The 21,480-nt window shown below is 43.1% G+C and overlaps 1 protein-coding gene across 6 annotated transcripts in view; it reads right to left on the reverse strand.

The window, feature by feature from the left end:
- Positions 1-21,480, reverse strand: part of TRIM2 (tripartite motif containing 2) — a 145,122-nt gene that overhangs the window by 104,016 nt on the left and 19,626 nt on the right. The window contains exon 1 of one of the 6 annotated variants that reach the window (XM_066280661.1): positions 8,193-8,331. The exons of 3 other annotated variants lie outside the window; for them this stretch is intronic. In XM_066280661.1, coding sequence (XP_066136758.1) covers positions 8,193-8,222 — 30 coding nt within the window. In that variant the 5' untranslated portion in view covers positions 8,223-8,331. Of the gene's footprint in view, positions 1-8,192; positions 8,332-21,480 lie in introns of those variants that run through there. 2 more of the 6 variants (XM_066280729.1, XM_066280671.1) reach the window with 2 other exon arrangements.

The following is a 21,480-nucleotide window of genomic DNA, read 5'->3' on the forward strand; positions in this document are numbered from 1 at the left end:
ATTATAATCCATTCATTTCCTACCGCTCATGTTCATGGTTGTTGGTGGCTGGAGCCAATCACAGCTGTCCTCTGGGACAACACCAAATTTTTATTGGATAATGCATAACATACATGGGTCATTGTTATGGCTCTCACAGAATTACATTTTAAAATATGTGGCATTCATGGCTCTCTCAGCCAAAAAAGTTCCCGACCCCTGTTCTATGGTATAACATTAAATGTCACAGTGTTTCCCTGTTGACTCCCTAGTCTCAACTGAACTGCACTTTCCTGCATTCATTGTGTCTGTTCCTGCTGGGCCTGGTGTGGCCTTTTCCAAGTCTTTCCCAGTTCAAATCCTGCCTACCTCGACCAGAAAGCTCAGAGGGCTGTCCTAGGATGGGGATAATCTCTTCCTCTGACTCCCATAGCACATTGCATTTCCTTACCGCACTCCCATTCTCACAGCTTTTCTGGCTATTTGTGCAGCAACCCATCTTCTTTATTACTTTGGAAGCTCTTTAAGGCGTCTGCATGACTGGGTCTACATCTTCTTTATGTCTGGATTCTCACAATACAGTTAGCAGAAATCCAAAAATGTTTTACAAATTTTTTTTTAAAAAGCCATTTAACAGAAATCCAAAAATGTTTTTACACATAAAAAAAAACAAAAACGTCATTTAACTGGGGGAAAAGCTACTTTGAAAGGGGAAAAAGGTTTAATTTTAATTGTATAGTAGTCCCCCTTATCCGCGGTTTTAGTTACCCACAGTCAACCACAATTTGAAAGTATATATTAAATGAAAAGTTTCATCTCACTATATAAGCATTGTATCATCTATCTACATTATCACAAGAAGAAGAGTGAATACAGTATATTTTTAGAGAGAGAGCACATTCACATAAGTTTTATTACAAAATATTGTTGTAAGTGCTCCATTTTATTCTTAGTTCTTATTGTTAATCCCTTACTGTGCCTAAATTATAAAGTAAACTTTATCATAGGTATGTACATATAGGATAAAACACAGTATCTATAGTGTTCGGTATTATCCGCAGCTTCAGGCATCTACTGGGGCTTTTGGAATGTATTCCCCCTAAGGTGGGAATTACTGCATTGATTGTGTGATGTTACGGACTGAACTGTGTCTTCCCTTCAATTTCTTATGATGAAATCCCTAACTCCCATGTTAGGAATAGGACCTTCAGAAAAGTAATAAAGATTAAGTGAGGTTATAAGGATGGGGATCTAATCCAATAGGATAGTATCCTTGTAAGGAGAAGAAGGGACTACAGAAATTTCTCTCTCTTCATTTGCATGCACAGTGAAAAGGCCATGAGAAGACCTAGCAAGAAGCCCTGTCCTGGTTGGTTAGACACTGTCCAGACATGCCAAGGTTACAGGTTCAACAAATGCATAAATAAGTGGAACAACAAATTGGGGGGGGGGGTCTCTCTCTCCTTCCTCTCTCTCTCTCTCTCAAAATTTTAAAATTTTAAAAAAGATTGAAAGGAGTCACCATTTGCAAACCAGAAAGAGAGTTCTCATCAGAACTGAACCATGCAGACACCTTGATCTTGGACTTCCAGCCTTCAGAACCACGGGAAAATAAATTTCTGTTGTTTAAGTCACGAACTGTGTGGTATTTTTATGGCAGTCTGCGTTAATACAGTAGTAATGATAAGATGTTAGGTAGAAATAGAAGAAAATCAATCTAAGCAAAAGAATATTAATAACTCAAAGAACTCACAGAGTCTCATGCTGAGACCTTCGAAGGGTGGAAACTAAAAGAATTATAAAACATGCCTCCTTTTGTCTCATCATAAAAGGCACAAGATGCTCTCTTGTTCCATAGTCATTTAAGTCCTTGGTGGGCAGAAGAATGAAAATGGATAAAAATTACGACAGGAGTCCAGGGACTAAGAAATTGAATGGGGCTAAACAAATAATTTTAGAATATAAAGTCAGCAGAGGCAAATAGGCACCAAAATATATTTCAAAACATTTGGGAAGTTGACAAGGAAATTACTACTGGCTTCTATTAGGCTAAGAGCAGACTTTCTCATGTTTTCTTGAAATGATGATCTATGGTCATGTTAGGCTGATTCATTAGCCATGGAAAGATGTTTCTGAGTCTCTAGGGACATCAGTCAGTAAAGGCATCAGGCCATATCACAGAACCATACACGACTTCAAAATCAAATGTTAAGGAAGAAAACACTAGAAAGCCAAGAAAGAAAAAGAACAACTCTCTTGTTCCTCAGTCCTTGCCAAAAACTCTGTCATCATAACTCTGCGTATTTTAAATATGTGTCATACTTTGGTCCAAGTAAGGTCTTTTTTTGTTTGTTTGAAACTTAAAAAAAAAACACAATAAAAACAGGCAAAGAATATTAGAAACAAAATTGTATTTCTTACGACTATTGTAGTTTAATGTCTTTTCAATTCCTGAATTAGAGATGAAAAGTGGAACCATGAAAATGTTTTTTCAAAACTCCTTTTATCCAACATGTGGAGAAAATACGGCGGCAACTGAGTCATTTTCTTGTTCTATACAATACAGTTCAATGTCTTAAGTGCTTAACTTCATATAGTAGTTTTTAAAGGCATTAATAAGAATAAATTACAAAGAGAGAAATGTGTAAGTCCTAAGGCTTGAATTATCACCATAAAACTACTACGAATAACCAACGGATCAGGAAATAGAGCATTACCAGCTTCCCAGATGCCCCTCCCAAAGGTAGTTTGAAACGAACGAGATATATTTTTTCATAAGAAGAAAACTATTAATGGTAGTAAGTGCCCAGATCAGCCCGTAGAGGCTAACGGGGCTTACGATACATTGCCCAGGGGTAAAGGGGATCCCCAGTTCCCAGGGGCTTCTCTAACTTTTAGATTCCTTAGTCAATGTCACGGTGCTTATGGGAGTACAAATGAGCATACCCACCCAGTGGTACTGGCAAGTCACTTAGTCATATGTATACAGGTCCTTAAAAAATTTATATCTTACGCCTTAGTAATTCCAGTTTGAAAATCTTTCCCAAAACAATTATCAGAGATGAGGTCACAGACACACACTTACTTAGACGGTATCTAACAGCAGCAGCTCCAAGATGGCTCTGCCACTCCTCAGTTGTGCAATCTGGAACAAAATATTAAACCAACTGCTCTGGGCCTTCATGTCCTCATCTGTTAAATGGTGGTATAAAGATTAATGCATAAAGAAGCCCAAACAGTGCCTGTTAAACAGCAAGTAAACAGATGTTCATTATTAGCTATTATTATAAAAAACATTCATTGCCGCATTATTTATGATAGAAATTTTGAAAGAAGTAACTGGAAATAATGAATGAACACGTACACATACACTCTTGGGTATCCATACAAGAGAATACAATGCATTCCAGGGGCATCACATAGTGGTTGAAAACGTAGGCTCTGGAGCCTGTATGCCCGCCTGACCCTGACCAGCTGGGTCATCTTGAACAATTTCTTTTACTCTCTGAGTGTCCCTTTGCTTATCTGAAAATAGAGAATAATAATACCTATCTGGAGTAAGAATGCCGGCTGACATAAATAAACCACTGAGAACAGTTCCTGGCATGCAGCTGGTGTTTAATCCGGGTTAGTCTCTCTATTTGAAGTTTCCGTGCTGCAGCCTGACGGCCTGGTGATGTACTATAACATCGCATGAAGCTTCCCCGTCAGTGGCTGAGAACTCACGTGCCCTGGGAGAAGGCGAACGAACAAAACCTAAATTCCCCTTGGAATCAACAGAAGGATGACAGATGCACGCCTAGGCCTGGATGCTACGTGCACAGTCGCCACGTGAAGGAACTGCAAAAGAGTTGTTCCGCTGGCGGCACCAGAACGGATTGCTTTGATTAACAGTGAAAAATGAAAGGCCCCCACAGAAACTCCCATCACAGCAGCCAGTCTTGGTGAGAGAAAGGAGCTGGGGCTGCTTTCCCGGGCTCGGTCCCTATCCATTTCCCTTCTGCTGCCCTGCCCCCAGTGCGTGGGCTGTTCAGAGATGGCGGGACAGGAAATGGACAAGAGAGATTTTCGTCCACTTGGGGGAGGAGACGTACAATGACAGCTTTCATAGAAGGAACTGGGAGCTGCTCTGATGGGACCCCCACCCCGCTCCTAAAGCTCTGGGGGCGGGGTAGGGTGTGGACAGGGGCTAACCGGGTTTCCATTCTCAAGAAGCAGGGTCACAACCAGCTCCGAACCGGGCTGGTATCAGGAGGTTTCTCTGACCGGTAACCCCAAAGTCTGGAAGGGCCGAGAATCAGCTTTTACCACGCCCTTTGTCCGCCCAGCCCCATTCCACCCTGACTTCAGGTCCTTCATGATCAGGGGATCCCCTCCCCCAAGGACCCTGCTCCTCAAAAGCCACATCCAGAAAAGCTTGAGACACCACCAGTTGTGTGTGCAGGTGGCAGCCGAGGAGGCCTGGGCGGCACGGCCTAGAGAGAAAGGCAGCCCCACACTGGAGGCCAGCCTGCGCTGAATACCCCAGGACAGCCCCAGGGAAGGCAGGGCCGCCAGGGCCACCCCCCCAGCCCTGCAGTGACAGCTCTGACAATGGTGCCCTCGGTTCACTGCACGTGTTCAGTGTGGGAAGAAAGCTGCTTTTTTTCAGGTCTTGTCACTATCCTTCTTTGTCACTTCCAACAAGGCTTCTGGGGCTTGGAGGGTTGCTGCTACCTTATAGGAGTCCTTCTACTTTCTTTTTGTAATGACCCAGCATTAATTAGTATTTATGCTGTACCCGCAGTGTGTCCAGAACACAGAGAGTATCCAGGAGACACGATACCTACCCTCACTGAGGGTTTAGTTAAAGGGGCCACATTTTTAAGAAAGCACTGATTGTTGCTGTTTGCTTGTAAAAGTGCTCTTAAGACAATAGAATCATGCAGTGAGGGGCACGGTCAAGAATCCTACATCCTGAGAGGCTTAGCTGTTCTTGCGTGGTGCCCAGTGATCTACCTATTAAAGGGACACAGTCCTGGCCATTCCTGGGAACGCGGTTATTGCCTGGGAAGCACTGGGGGGCCATGGAAGGAGGGCCTCACGGATTTCCCTGGGCTCCTGTCATAGACAGAGGCTTCGCAGCAACATTATGCTTAAAGCACCCGTATTTCAAATCAAATCATCCAATGTTGCACAGGAATATCTTGGAAAACTCCATGGACTTGAAACTATCCTGGAAAGCACACAGTGCTCTTTGTGGTGTGTAGTTCTGAGGTCAGGTTACAACTTCAAAGTTGAGTTTAAACGCTGTTTCACCCTCTGGGAAGACCTTAGAAGTCCAAGGAAGGAAATGTACCCAGTGAGAACTCTGTCCTTGAAGGTCCCTGGTGGGATCTCAGTTTAAGATATATTTAGCTCCCTAACACATCAAAGAACACATCGTGGAAACTGCCCACTCTGACCAGTTTATGCCAAGGTTTTGAGGGAGCTACAGATTTAAGTATCTTCCTCCTACATACCCCTTAAGGATGAATAGCATTTCCCAAGTCAGTTCCACAGACTAGTGTCAGGAGGCATCTCTGTTATCTGTAAAGTCAGAGGTTGGCCCTGTGGCTCCCTGAGGTTTCTACAGTCAACAGGTTGAGAGAGTTCACTGAAGTTCAGTTTGCACAACAGCTACAGAATGTGAACTGCGCCTCAGTATCAACCTGTCAGCCATGGGACCAGGAGGCGTAGGCCGAGAGTGGGCAGATACACCTGGTGGTTAAAGGCCTGCCTACCAGGCAAAGCTCTCTTTGAGAAGCTGAACAGGACTGCAGGTGTGATAAGGGAAAAGGTTCCCAGCAGGTGTGGCTTTCCCAGAAGGTACAGCTTGAGGTGACATGATGCTTATCTAAATGACTCGCAGGGGCTCCCCAGGGGACGAGATCCCAATCTATGCTCTGATTCTCCTTCCGTCCTTTTTGAGGGGTCACCATATGGGACAGGCTCACCAATGTGGCAGGGCCAGGACCCGAATGCCTCCCCCGGTTGGCCCTTCCTGGCATTGTGCTCACTGGGGCGAGGCTGTTAGTCTTTGGCATGCTCACTCATTTTAAGAAAATGGTTCTCGGTTTTCCTTCCCAGCTGCCAATTAACTTTCTGCAGGAGGTCACATTTTGGTGGCAGTGTCTAGATTCTTAAAAACCTATCACTATGAATGCCAACTATATAAAATCCACAGAAAAATCTTCATTTCATAATACAAGGGTAGGTACTAGATACCTTCTTAATGATTCACATTTCAGATCACTTACTAGCTGTGTGACTTTGTACAAGTTAGTAAACCTCTCTGTGCCCCAGTTCTGTTCTCTGTAAAATGGGGATAATAATTACTTCAAAGGGATTAGTGAGCTAATACAGGTAAAGGCTTGCACACAATATGTGCTCCATAAATAACTATTATTACCATTGGTACTTGTCATTGTCATACATTCCATTAGTACATGTTTGTTTCTTTGGTTTCAACCATCTTCAGTATTTAAAAGCTCTAGGAGAATATTACTTTGTATTGTAAATCTCATGTCTTAGCATTTGTTAATGTAAATTCTGCATCCGCAACATGCTGTCTGAAATTCCAGGAGCCTGGCATGACCACTATTCTGAAAAAAGTAGCCGGGCAGGAGCTGTCTTTGTGCTTGTGGGCTCCCCTGGAAGTCACTCCTACCCGCTCTCACCAGGCTCCCCTCTCTTCCTCCTCACCCGCCATCACCGGCAGGTGGCTGCCTGGTGGGAACATGAGGTGCAGTGACATGAAAAAAGCCAGATTTGTGAGACCAGAGGGAGGTAGGGAGGACGTGCACCCCTTTCCCTTGCTGAGCAGCTCATCCACCCTGTCCTTCCCAGGTTCTGAGGAGATCTGGGGTTCACTTAGGAACCACCTGCTGCTTGCATACACTGCACTGAAGCACTCCTGTTGCTTTGGGTCAAATTCATTTAACAAGTGGCATTTGCATCTGATTTAACTCCTCCAGAAGTCCCCCGAAAGTATCAGTTTTAAACGTGCTGTCTCTGTATAATCCCTAATCTGGGGATTAGGGGAGCTAGGGACATTTATATGGCACTAGAAGTATTAAAGTCCCATGATTCACTTTTTAGTTTTATCTCAAAATGAAACCACCCCTCTTCAGTTTTTCAGGCTCCATCCATATCAAACACAGACTGTGAATTCACCCACTTTACTCCACGAGGGCTCATCAGAAAGGAAAGGACAACGTTTGCTGATCAAAGCTGCCATAGGTGATGTTCAGCAGGAGGCAGGAATTCCCAGGGCTTTAGCTGCTCCATCCCCTCACCCACCCCAGGTGGTCCAAATGACATCCTCCCCCCTTTGTGTGTCCCTGGAAGTACGAGGAGTATCTTACTAGGTGCCAAATGGGGCATCAGAATGAAGTCAGGTCCCAAAGACCTGTGTGTGAACAGTCTTCAGCCTTCACTCATATACATGTTGCCAGAAAGCAGAAAGCCGCGGGTGGGCTGGCTAAGTGCATTGCAGCCTTCAGCCCCATCTCACAGGGCGTCCTCTGACTCCTGAGCCTTCTCTTTTGGGTAGTCAAGGACAAATGCTCTAACTGCCGGGGGCTGTTCTTTCATTCCTGAGCCTCATGACAGACGCAGCCATAGTGACCTTTGAGCACTTTTATGGGGCAGTAAAACTTTACAGCCTGCCAGCTCTGAACTGTTCCCACATTTCTGAATACAACGATTTATGGCATACAAGACTACTTCGGCTTGCCCTTTGAAAATATCCGCAGATATCAGACCCCTTCAAAAGGGGTCGGCTGGGCTGTATCAGCCAACAGCTGGCCTGCAGAAACCACTCAGAGGCAGAGCACAGTTTCTGGCTGTGCACAGTGAAGTTAAAAAATAAAACAGCCTTTCATTCTCACTACATCCCTGAAATGGCTGGAAGCTCTGCCTCTTCCAGGTTGCTTTGGTGTCAAACACGGCACCAAATTGCTTCTCTCTCCTGAATTTTTGTTTTCCTGCTCCTTTCCTGCCTGGGTCTGTGGGGATACCATGAGCTTTGTCAGTAAATGCTAGAGAACCGATCATCTCCTTCTGTCTTCTGTAGGAAAAAGTTAAAACCAGGAAAAAAAAAAAAGGCAGCAACTCAATCACAACCCCCAAATGGTGCTAGAAGAAACTGGCGCCCTGAAGAAGCATCCTTACACACTCAGGAGCGTCCTTACCCGTGTTCCATAACGTCCACTCCTGGGCATCAGAGTCCGGCTGTGGGCTCCTTGGGCATGGGGACACAGCTCTCTGCCGCCCGCGGACAATTGGGCCCATTATAGTCATCAGGCTACCCAGTTAAAGAGTAGCCCTTACAAAAATATAAACAGCTTGTCAGCACAAGCCAATGGGGCGGGGCTACGGTCTCAGGGGACAATGGGAACCAATGATCCGCCTCTTTAGGCTCTGTTAGCTTAAGCTATTGGGTTTCATTCTGAAGTAGGGGAGACAAGCTTGGAGGACACTGAATAGGAAGGGCCAGATCCTGGTCTGTTTGGCCCAGAGGCATTAAAGGGGCCCAAGTGGAAAACTTTCATCACTGTCTGCAGAGGACCAATTTTGAGGAGTTTGTAGGCCTCACACATAATAATAACAATGTATTTTAAAAACCACAGACACACGTGTTATGTTAGCTATTTTTGGTCTTCTGGGTTTAATAAATGTAGTATTCACTAACATATAAGGGAGTTTCTCAATCAAAGAACAAAACTCAAGGAAGATGCTTTTATGACACTCTCATTTTGTGGCCCATATCTGATGAGAGGCTGGCTACATCCATGGAGGAAGTGCTCGATTTGTTTGGTCCACCTTCAGAACCCAGAGAAAGAAGCTTATTTTATTCCCCCAATGTGAGTGGCTCATAGCCATTTTTTAAGTGCTCACTGAACCGAACCATACACAGGAAAACAAAGCAGAAATTTGTTCAGTATATTTGGAAAAAGAAGACCGATAGATAGCTATGATTTCTCTCTCTCCTGAATTTCACTAATTTTTGCTTTTAAAGTGACTACACTGGCTTAACCTTCCAATGGTCCATAATAATAATCACAAGCCAGAAAATAAACTGGGGCTTTCTTCTTTATATGTTTTCAAAATAATCCACTGAAGTAAAAATAAAGTTAAGAGCTGTTTGGTTGAATTGTGGCATTGCATAAGTGACGGGTATACAGACTTTGAAACTAATCATTACAATCTGGAATGGTCTCATTGCTTATAAAGGGAAGCACAGTAGCTATCAAAATTAACCAGCAGAGAAAAATATTATATTATACTTATTTTCCACAAACGCTATATCAAGCTCTTCTGACTCCGACTAGAAAAATAATAACCCAAAGACACTGTCCTTTCTAATATATGTTAGTTTTAAAATATCTATGATTTTGCCACTAATGTTTAATTTGTACCAAAGTACGATTTCTCTGCTAGCTCTTCTGAATGAGACAGTTTCTGGGTATTTCTCTTCTAATGGTTGCCAAGGAACTGTTACATCTGCTGTTGCATGGCTCTTGATTTTAAAGTATGGGTTTTTCCACAAAAGGTTCAGTTTCTCTCTAAAGTGTTTAGATCCTGTCATTAAAAAAAAGAAAAAGGAAAAAAAGATGTTTCAGGACATCAAATACATGAACCACCAAAGAAAAAAATAAGTAAATTGGACTTCAACAAAATTAAAAACTTTTTGTACATCATTGAACACTATCAAGGAAGTGAAAAGAGCCTGACCAGGTGGTGGCGCAGTGGATAGAGCATCAGACTGGGATGCAGAGGACCCAGGTTCAAATCCCCAAAGTGGCCAGCTTAAGCAAGGGGTTACTCACTCTGTTGGAGCCCCCCCCCCACTCCCGGTCAAGGCACATATGAGAAAGCAATCAATGAACAACTATGGTGCTGCAACAAAGAACTAATGCTTCTCATCTCTCTCCCTTCCTGTCAGTCCCTATCTGTTCTTCCCTCTGTCTGTCTCTCTGTCCCTCTCTCTCTAGCTAAAAATAGTAAAAGAAAAAAAAATTTTTTAAGTGAAAACTACAGAATAGGAGAAAATAATGCAAATCGTATATCTTCTGATTAGGTTCTAGTATCCAGAATATATAAAAACCTTTTTTTGTATACAAAATGTGTTTATCAGGATAGTTTCTCACTCATCTTGATTTGGGGTGCTGTTAGTGCTGCGTCCATCTAGGGAGCCACCTCTGTAAGCCCTGCTCTTGCTCCTGTGGGCTGACAGAGGACAGAGGAGCAGCCAATGCATAAAATGACTGTGCGTGGCTACAGAAGGGGATGCTGCTAAGCATCCGGGGCATTTCCCATCCATGCAGCAGGGGCAGGGGATCTGCATGAGGCGCTCCTCCTTGTGTTTCCTCTTCTCTTCTGGAGACAGCTGGAGGGGGTCCTCAGCGCCAGCCAGGTTGTCATGGGGAGGTTATTACCTCCAGAAAGGGGTATAGGAACTCTTATAACTCAACTACAAAAAGAAAAACAGCCCAATTTTAAAATGAGCAAAGGTCTTCAGTAGACATTTCTCCAAAAATGATACACACGCTGCCAATAAAAACATGAAAGGATGTTCAATATCATCAGTTATTTAGGGAAATGCAAATCAAAACACAATGAGGTACTACTTCACAATCACGAGGATAGCTACATAAAAGAATTTAAAAGGAAAACAGAAAGAAAAGTGTTGAGGGTGATGAGGAGAAAGAGGAACCCTTATACATGCTGGTAGAAATGTAAAATGGTGCAGCTGCCGTGGAAAGCAGCTTTGCAGTTCTACAAAGAGTCAGAGAAGTATCACATGACCCAGTAATTCCACTCCTGGATATAAAACCAAAGGAACTGAAAACGGGCACTCAGACGCATACACGTGCATTTACATTCATAGCAGCGTTATTCACCACAGCCAAAAGGTGGAAACACCCAAATGTCCATCCACAGATTAATAGGCAAATTGTGGTATATACATACAATGGAGTAGCATTCAACCATAAAATGGAAGGAAGTACTGATAATATTTATATATTACAACATAGTTGAACATCATGCTAAGTGAAAGAAGCCAGGCGTAAAAGATCAAATATTATACTGGTCCATTTATATGAAATATCCAGAAGAGATAAATCCGTAGAGACAGAATACAGACTGGTGGCCATCATGGACTGGAAGGAGGGGCAGGGATGGGAGAAATGACGCAATGGATACATGGCTTTATTTTGGAACTAAATAGACAAGGTGATTGTATAACACTGAGAATATACTATATGCTACTGAATTGTTCACTTTCAAATGATGGTTATTTTTTTAAGCTACAATACTTTATGGGTTAAACAGGAGCCTTTGTGCAAAGTTATCCTATAAGTTTACTGAAGATTTCAAAAAGATTTATTCAATTCATGCATTCACACAATATTTATGCATTGTTCAACCTCTATTAAGTGCCAGATACTAGGGGGCAGCTGGGTACCAGGATACCCACTTGTATGTCATCCTCTATCAAAGGTGAGAAAGAACAGGACCCTGTAATGGGGAAAGGAAAGTGACAAGCAGGGTGAGTCACTTGGTCACTGGCTGCTACATGTGAGGTCATCTCATGCTTGAGCACAGTTACTATTCTAAACCACCTGCAGGGGTGATGGTAGGAACTATTATTTCCATTTTATAGATACAGAAACTGAGGACTGGAGAGCTTAACTTCCCCAAGTCACTCAGCCTGTAGGCAATGAAGCCAGGGTCTTTCTATTCCACCATGCCACTCCCCGAGCAGAGGCATGTGAAGAACTGATTCCACTGGGGGAAAAGATGTTTCCCAATGCAAAAGGAAAAATAAATAAATTTATTAAGAATTATCTTAGACATCAAAAAGAGCAACCTGACTCTCTTGCTAGTGGGATGAGGAAACAAACCAGGAAAAGACTAGAATAAACTGTCTCAAACTGTTACTCAGTTTCATTTGCAGAAAAACAGCCATGGAACTTTAGAAAACGATGGAGATTCTAAGTAATCTGACCAGCCACTCTCATTTTTTAGATGGGAAATCTGATGCCCTGCAAAATTAAGTGGCCATGCCCAGAGTTATATAGTAAGACAGTAGCAAAACCAGGGGTGGGTCCAAGTCTCTAAACTCCTAGTCTAGTGTTCTTTCTGCAAAGCCATACAAAAAAAATTAAGAAATTAATCCCAGATTTCAACCTTTCACTGAGTAGATCTGAAATTCTTTCTCTCTCCATAGTCTTAGTAGATGTAATTCCTCTTCTTTAAAAACGCTGAGTATAATGACTGACAGAATGTTGGACATTCTCAGTGAGTTTACCACCTCCTTCATCATATATTTTGTTAAAAACCAATTAAAAAACCCCAAGAGATTCACAAGTTGTAATCTGGGAAGAACCATATTTAAATTCAGTTCACTTGAACACAGGTTAACCTCTTGGAAAGTTGGAATAGGATATTGAGAACAAGGAGGAGGAGGAAGCTTTGAAAACATAGAAAGAAGACATTGCCAGGAATTTCATCAAGAAAACATGACTATGGGCCCTGGCCGGTTGGCTCAGCGGTGGAGCATTGGCCTGGCGTGCAGGGGACCCGGGTTCGATTCCCGGCCAGGGCACATAGGAGAAGCACCCATTTGCTTCTCCACCCCCTCCCCCTCCTTCCTCTCTGTCTCTCTCTTCCCCTCCCGCAGCGGAGGCTCCATTGGAGCAAAGATGGCCCGGGCGCTGGGGATGGCTCCTTGGTCTCTACCCCAGGCACTAGAGTGGCTCTGGTCGCGGCAGAGCGATGACCCGGAGGGGCAGAGCATCGCCCCCTGGTGGGCAGAGCTTCGCCCCTGGTGGGCGTGCCGGGTGGATCCCGGTCGGGCGCATGCGGGAGTCTGTCTGACTGTCTCTCCCCGTTTCCAGCTTCGGAAAAATACAAGAAAAGAAAAGAAAAAAAATTATAAAAAAACAAAAACAAAGCACGACTATGGAAGACTGAAAGTCTCTGACAAAGCTGTCCACCCCCCCCCCCCCAGGCCTTTTTCTTTCCTGCCCCTCCTATTGTTGGCATTCGCTCTCTGCTGTTATTAAAAATAACACACAAAATAATGACAGAGGGAGATGTATGTTCTTTTAAAAGATGGGGAGATGACATCACTATTTTCTAAATTTCAAACCATTAGATTATGCAATTCAGAAAATTGCTACATGCCCTTCGAGAATGCTCATCATCCAATTAAAATTTTACCCTTGATCCGGAATGGCCACCTCTTAGTCATCCACCTTGGCAACCTGAGGCTTCAATTACCCATCAGCAGAGCTCCATTCAACCCTTCTAAAGAGCTGAAGCAACAATTAACTGGCTTAGTTCAACATCCCACAGTGCACTCACTAGCAAAACCCTGATTTGCCAACAAACAAAACGCTGTACTGAAGGGAGAATATTAAATTGTCTACTTATATATATATATATTTTTTAAAGTAACATACATATAGTATTAGAATCTCATGTTGAGACCATGGAATTATATGATTAATTGAGTTGGTTGAAGTCACAACAGAGGCCTTTTGGATAATACATGGATGAATGGTAAGACCCCTAAGTCTTCTCAGATGATTCTAGAAATTACAAACTTCTAAGCCTAAATCATCTATTTTTTTTTAATCCTTTACTTTTTTTTTTGTAAAGAAATCAAAGGGATGCATAGGCAACATGGCTTAGTAAAAAGAAGCTGAAAATTTAACCATCAGTAATGTTGAAGAACTCTGTAGATAAATGGAATGAGGGCTACACTCTTTCTTGACTTTGACAAGTCTTTTGACTTTGCTCTGCTGTTCCACCCTGCACTGTAAATGTTGGATGAAAACCATTCACTCTTAGGTCAGCCCATACCCTGTTAAAGAGATGAACACATTCCATTAAACTTTCATTCTCCTCAAATGCATTTATTCTTTGTAGATGAGGCGAGTTATAATAAATTATGTGGATATCCCATATTTATTATTCTACATAATTTCTTTGCAATTCTCTAAAAATGACAATGATGGTAAGACTTAAAGTCAGGGTTCATATGAAGTTGACCTGTGAAGAAAACTCTGCTAACCACACAGTGGGTTTTTACAACCTCTTATATAGTCTTTTAGTCTGTCCCCATATGAGTAATGGCCAGTGGCCCCCATTTGTAAAATGATGCCTAAAGCTAGGCTATAGCCATAGAACAGAGCAGCAAATGGACTTATATAGTGGGCCACACGATGGCCTTGGGCCCATTTGTCTATCACCCTGTCCAGTAAGCTAAATCATGACAATCTTCAACACCACAAAGGTTTTTTTTTTAATTATTTTTATTTATTTATTCATTTTAGAGGGGAGAGAGAGAGAGAGAGAGAGAAGGGGGGAAGGAACAGGAAGCTTCAACTCCCATATGTGTCTTGACCGGGCAAGCCCAGGGTTTTGAACCAGCAACCTCAGCGTTCCAGGTCGACGCTTTATCCCACTGCGCCACCACAGGTCAGGCTTCCAGGTTGACGCTTTTATCCACTGCGCCACCACAGGTCAGGCAACACAAAGATTTTTAATTAGCTGGTGAACCCCATGAGTGAACTTGCTGAACACTTAGCTCAGAATTAATTCCAGGACCCATAATTAAAGGCCATTCTAGATCCAAGAGTAATGCTTGTTTTCAGCAATAACCCAAATGATGGAAGAGAATGTTTTGTTAATTTTAAGGAAGCCATATCTGAGCCACCCCTTCAGAAGTGGAAGCAGAACTTAATAATAGTAATAATATGCATTCAACGTCTATGCCAGGCACTGTTCTAAGAGGTTCACTTGTATTATCTCATTTAACTCTCCCAACTGACTCTAGGCCAGGCGTGGCCAACAGTTTTTGCCCCCAGACCAGATTAGAAAGAAAACTTTTTTCATGGGCCAGATGAAATATTAAAATTTTAAAATGTTAAATACAAAAACAATTCTTTTAAGTAAACAAAATTTTATTATGTCATTTGTTTATGAATAAATGTAAGTAATTTAGTACAACAAATTAACAAAAAACTAATGTGACACATTGAGGCGCTTTGCATTGCTATTATTTTTTTAATATCTGGCTCTGTACTTGTAGTAGATATTCTTAACACAGCCTCCAAATGTAAATCATTCAGTCTTGATCTTGTTGTACTTTTATTTAGATTCATTAAAGAAAAAGTTTGTTCACAATATAAGTTGAGCTGAAGATTACTAAATATTCCGTGGTAAGTTTTTTTAAATTTCCATATTTTCCATTATTCAATTGCTTATAAAAATTGCACAGACAAGTACAAAAGTTATAAATATTTATAATGCAATTCTTTTTAAAAAATAAAGAAGTATCATGACCAATTATTGGAAGTTAACCCTAGATTAGTCACACGTGGAATTCTTTTCAGCGTATCACTATCTTCTTAAATATCTCGATTTCCAATAATCAAAGATGCTTCCGCTTCTGAGTAGCTGAGATTTTAACTTTCATTGTTGTGCAATGGTTAGATATCATAGTTTATGTACAACGATTTAAAAGTACCACTTATTTCATTTCCACAGTGTGTCGTGCGGAGAATATTAAAAATTTAATCGAGGGCCGCATAAACTCATTAGGCGGGCCGAATCAGGCCGTATGTTGGCCATGCTTGTCCTAGGCAGTAGGTACTCACACTTTGACAATCTCTCTAAAGATCCAAAGAAAGCCTCAGGGTGCATGATGGGATTAGTGTCACCAATCAGTCACTGGCCACACTCTTAGTAAGTTTTTCACAGTGAACTTAACTTGCTTTGGATCATAAGTGTAGACTATCTACTAATGTTTTCTTGACCTTTCAGTTCTTTGTTTACATTGATACAGAAAGCTTTCTGTTTTAGCAGTCTAATTCCATATCTATAATTTGTGACTATCAATACCTATAAATAAATTCTGATACTTCCATGGAAATATTGCTTCTCTAGTCTGAAATTAAAATTTATCCCATGTTGACATGGTAATAGATCCTTACTAAGAGTTATCTTCATATAGAATATGCTGTATAAAAGCATGCTGTGAATTTTTAATATTGGCTTGTTGTTTTTTTGGGGTTTTTTTACAGTACAAAAACAGCCTTTCCTAATTTGCAGGAAGGGAATTTTATTAGAATTGATTGCTTTTTCTGGAACGTACCAATACATGTATCATCAATCTATTTGGGCAACTCTGACAACTGTGCTCCCCTTAGGCCAGTGTCCCCATGTAGGCAAAGCTTGTTTTTTTTCTCCTTCCCCTCTCTGGTCATTTCTTAAGATCTAGAAGAGCAGACTCTTTGTGATGAAGAGAGACCTGTAGCAGACAGGGTGCGGCTCTAATTCAGTCAGGGGCCGCAGAAGAATGGCCCGGGCTTGGGAGGGCTGTGCTACTCCTTTCAGGGAATTGGCAGCTGGGACAATACTTGAAAAGCAGCCCTCAGAGGCAGCCGGCTGGCATCTTAGGTTCTGTGTAACTCTAGGAGAAGAGTGTGCTCAGGGCTGTCCCTGGAGTCTCAACAAGAATTCCTTCCTTAGCGACCAAACCTGAGAATGAGGCCCTTCCAGCTCCTTTCACAGGTTTCATGAGGATGACATGGTTCAAATTTTTAGAGGTTCACCTGAGAGTTAAGCACTATTTCCTAGTCTCTTTAAAACCCTCCATACTTCTTCTGCTTTCCTTTTTTAAGTGTGAAATTCTGAAGACATTCACAGCCCATCTTGAATCTCCAGTTTAGCTATTTGCTGAATAACAGACAGACTGTTCGAGCCAAGGTAACCTAAGAGGGCATTACATCATAGAAAAGTAAACCATGCCCCAAGGAGCTGAGTGACCCAGTTAGACTCGGACCAGACTCTCCCTCAGGCTGTCACTGGGTTTCTCAACCTCAGCATTGTTAATACTTTGGTCTGAATAATTCTTTGTGGAGGGGGCCATGATTGTAGGATGCTTATCAGTATCCCTGGCTTCTTCTGCTTCCTTCATTGTGCCAGCCAAAAATGTCTTCAGACCTTGCCAAATGTCCCCTGATTTGCCCTTAGGGGCAAAACCAGCTCTGGTCAAGAGCCACTGGTCTAGCAAATTCGGCAGCCCCTGACCCATAAGTGGGCTGAGGAACAGTGCGGTTTAATAGCAACAGCTGTCTGTACAGCAGTGGTCCCCAAACCCCGGGCCGTGGACTGGTACCGGTCCGTGGGCCATTTGGTACCAGTCCTCAGAGAAAAAATAAATAACTTACATTATTTCTGTTTTATTTATATTTAAGTCTGAATGATGTTTTATTTTTTAAAAATGACCAGATTCCCTCTGTTACTACATCTGTCTAAGACTCACTCTTGACGCTTGTCTCGGTCACGTGATACATTTATCCGTCCCACTGTAAAGGCCAGTCCGTGGCCCAAAAAAGGTTGAGGACCACTGCTGCACAGGATGCCTTCCCTAGTTCACTCCCCTCATTGGCGGCTACTAACTGAACCCAACCTTACTCATCAAACTCCTCCTCAGTGAGCGTCCTCGTCATGATTAGCAGGAACCATGAAATCCTCCTCCAGTTCTGCAGCTCTCACATAATTTCCTGCGTCTGTGTCCCGCCCCCCCTTCCCCCCCCCCCCCCGCCTGCTTTCCTAGCTACCTGGGACTGGAGAGATAGTCTCCCCGATTGGCATAATTCATCCCAGGATCGTCCCTCCTGCATACTGTGTTAGGGACAGAGCAGAAATGCAATAAATGCTCTTGGCTAAACAGCTCCTCAGTGAGGCCTGGCTTTTTCTCAAACACAAAGGCACAGCTGCTCAGGTCACACATGCAAAGCATCAGAGAAAATGTGAAAGGAACACACCCCAGAAAATGACGGGCCGCCGGTCCTGCCATGGCTCAAGATGCCCACAGTCCCACTGAGAAGGTGTTGGCCAGGGGTCCCCAAACTACGGCCCGCAGGCCACATGCAGCCCCCTGAGGCCATTTATCCGGTCCCCGCCGCACTTCCCGAAGGGGCACCTCTTTCATTGGTGGTCAGTGAGAGGAGCATAGTTCCCATTGAAATATTGGTCAGTTTGTTGATTTAAATTTACTTGTTCTTTATTTTAAATATTGTATTTGTTCCCATTTTGTTTTTTTACTTTAAAATAAGATATGTGCAGTGTGCATAGGAATTTGTTCATAGTTTTTTTTTATAGTCCGGCCCTCCAACGGTCTGAGGGACAGTGAACTGGCCCCCTGTGTAAAAAGTTTGGGGACCCCTGGTGTAGGCTATCCCGAATTCCATCGAGCCAGGGTTGCAAAGCCTCTAAGACAGACATTCCTCTGCACTTTATGTAAGTGAGAAAGTAAGCTTGGAACTGAGTCAACTCGGAGAAAAAAAGGCCAATGAGGTGAAAACTAAAATATTTCTGATATTGCCAAATCTTTATGCTAAGTGAATAACTGTTTTGATGAGGAACCTGTCACTTAAGAAACTAATATTACTGGGTACTCTTTTGGCCAGAAAGTTTTTGGGGAAAGAAAGAATAAACTCTGCTCTCAGGGAACTACAAGTCAAAAGGAAAGACTCATTCGTTCATTCATTCATGCACTTGTTTTATAATCATTTGATAAATACATAGGGAGTGTGTATGTATCAAAGGTGGAGACTTAGGGCAAATCACTGGAACAGGGTTACTGAGAATGCCTGTCTAGAAAATTTTGTCCTAGAAGACGGTATTTGGAAATGGTATTTGGAAATTTAACTCCAAAAAGGAGGAATGGCATTCCCACCAGCAGGGGGTAGGGTGGGAGGGGTGGGGAGATGACGGGGCAGACGCTGCTACGTACAGAAATGCACCTGCAGGCACAAGCACGGTGGCTGGGCCTGTGCTTCCGGTGGGGTTTCTCGTATCTGAGGGACTGCACTCCACTTTTCCAAAGCAGTGATGTTGATGCGGACGTCCTAACTCTGAAGGGCTGATCTTTGCTGTGCGCACCATGGAGTTTCACCGCAAGGCTGATCACAGGTGAGCAATACTGAGCCCATCTCTCCTTATACCTGGGATCAAAAGCCCACCCAGGTGACTGCTGGGGAGAACAGGGCTCCAAAGTGTCCAGAGGACTTCTTGTTACTAAAGCTATTCCTATCCTCCCTATTATGGACTGAATATTTACACACACACATCCCCATTCATTTGTTGAAGTCCTGGCTCTGAATGTGGCTGTATTTGGAGATGGGGCCTTTAAGAAAGTAATTAAGGTTAAATGAGGTCATAAGGATGAGGCCTGGATCTGACAGGATTAGTGTCCTTATACAAAGAGAAAACAGCGAGCTCTCTCACTCTCTCTCTCCATATACAACCCAAAGAAATGCCATGTGAGGACACAGTGAGTAGGACACAGAGACGTCTGCAAGCCAGGAAGAGAGCCCACTCTAGAACCGCACCATGCTGACACCCTGGTCTCAGGCTTTCAGCTTTCAGAACAGTGATGTCTGTTGTTTAGGACACCCAGTTTGTGGTATTTTGTCATGGCAGCCCTAGCACACTACTACGCATTCCCTCTCCCATGAACTAGAATCCCAGTCCAAGGTAAAAGGCCCCTTGCTTCACTCATTCTGTTCTGGAAGCTCATCATCACGCAGCCTGGCCTTGCCACACCGCAGACATAGCATTACTGAGCAGTACTGCCTGCTCTACTCTGACTGTTCTGGAAGCTCGTCATCACGCAGCCTGGCCTTGCCCCACCACAGACATAGCATTACTGAGCAGTACTGCCTGCTCTACTCTGACTGTTCTGGAAGCTCGTCATCACGCAGCCTGGCCTTGCCCCACCACAGACATAGCATTACTGAGCAGTACTGCCTGCTCTACCCTGACTCTCCCACTTAATCCCTATGAGGCTGGTGGCTGCCATCCTCCAGGGCTGGTATATGAGAATGCTGGGGTGAGCCCCAACAACAGGGGAAGGTTGCCAGGGACTCATCACTGCTACTCTCTCCTTCTGCATCCTGGCCCTACACTCCACACATCTCATCCTCAGAAAATGAAGATAAAGCCAGAGCTGTCTTCAGTTTGAGAGGTGACAGGATTTGGGGCCACGAGCCTTTTGCAGTTTGGAAGGTCTTTGTTCGAGGTAAGTCTGCCTAGTGTGTCTGTTGGAGCCGAGAGGGCAGGGACCCCTCATTCTGCTCAGAATCTGGCCACCACATGGTCCCTGCCTTGCGTACTGCTCCCCTGGCCTGACACTTGAGATCATAAGCTGTTCTGTTCTGGGTGCCTGTGCACCCAGAAGGACCTGTGCTTCTGATGGCCATAAGGCCTCCAGAACCATCTCTTTTCCTTCACTGACCTTTACAGGCTTTCTAGAGAGGCAGTGCAGCTTAGTGGTTAATGCTAACTGCCTGGATGAGATCCCACCTAGTCTTTGAGGCCGAAGTAAGTCATTTAACCACTGTGGGCTCCAATTTCCCTATCTGGTGAATGAATTTCATGATGGTACCTTCCTCAAAGGGTTTCTATGAGAATGCAAAAACTAATACTCAGACAGAGCAAGGCTCATAATATAAGAGTTAGCTCTTATTATTACCACTATAAATGCCCATCCTCCTGAGTTCTTCCTCAGTCTTTATCACTTCTTTACACCCCTAGAGAGTTCTATGTGACACTTGAGACGAGTGTATAAACACATCTCTTTGAGAGCAGGGCATCTCCAGCACTCAGGACAATGTCTGGCACAAGTGGACCCTGGATATATATTTAGTGAATGAATGAATGAATGAATTGCTCTGTGGATGCCTAAAACAGATAGCAGGAGTGATTAGTATTTTTCTCAAGGGAATTATTATTATTATTATTATTATTATTATTATTATTTCTGAGTAAGATTGCAACACCTAAAACTTGTCTTTCAAAGGCTGTGTGCCCTGACAGCTATGACTTGGGACCCGGCCCTCTTGCCTCTGCGTCTGGCCATGTCCCAATTAGCTGCATGACCGGAGGCTGACTAGAGCCTTCCTTTTCCTGATAAGAATAATAATACTCACTTCCTAGGGGGCATGATAAAAATTAATGAGGTGGCATGTGAAATGTGCCATGAGTTTCACAAAAGAAAGACTTACATTGCTATCAAGCAAAATTATTAAAAATATAGGGAGAAAGCACGGAGTTAATGGGGCTGTTAATTTTCTGAAGACAAAGTATTCCTCTTGTTTAGTTAGTGTCACAGAGGCCAGGTTACAGTGTTACCAGTTGGCTCTCTGAAGAGAAAGCAAATAAATCTATTTTCTTCGCTGCAGGTTTCAAACAAAAAGTGAAAATACCCGTCCTCATCTCTTCATCAGCTTAAATAAAACTCAATTAAGTATGCTGGGAATTTGATGTGGTTTGGAAGAGAACTTCAGCGCTTTGATGCTGGTCCTGTTAACCATTATAGACCTGGCAATAAAGGTCTTACAGTTAAAGGTTGTCCTTCTCCTTAACAGGCGTCCTAAACACAGAGCAGCTGGC

This window comes from Saccopteryx bilineata, chromosome 1, assembly GCF_036850765.1.
Source record: "Saccopteryx bilineata isolate mSacBil1 chromosome 1, mSacBil1_pri_phased_curated, whole genome shotgun sequence".
Taxonomy (NCBI): domain Eukaryota; kingdom Metazoa; phylum Chordata; class Mammalia; order Chiroptera; family Emballonuridae; genus Saccopteryx; species Saccopteryx bilineata.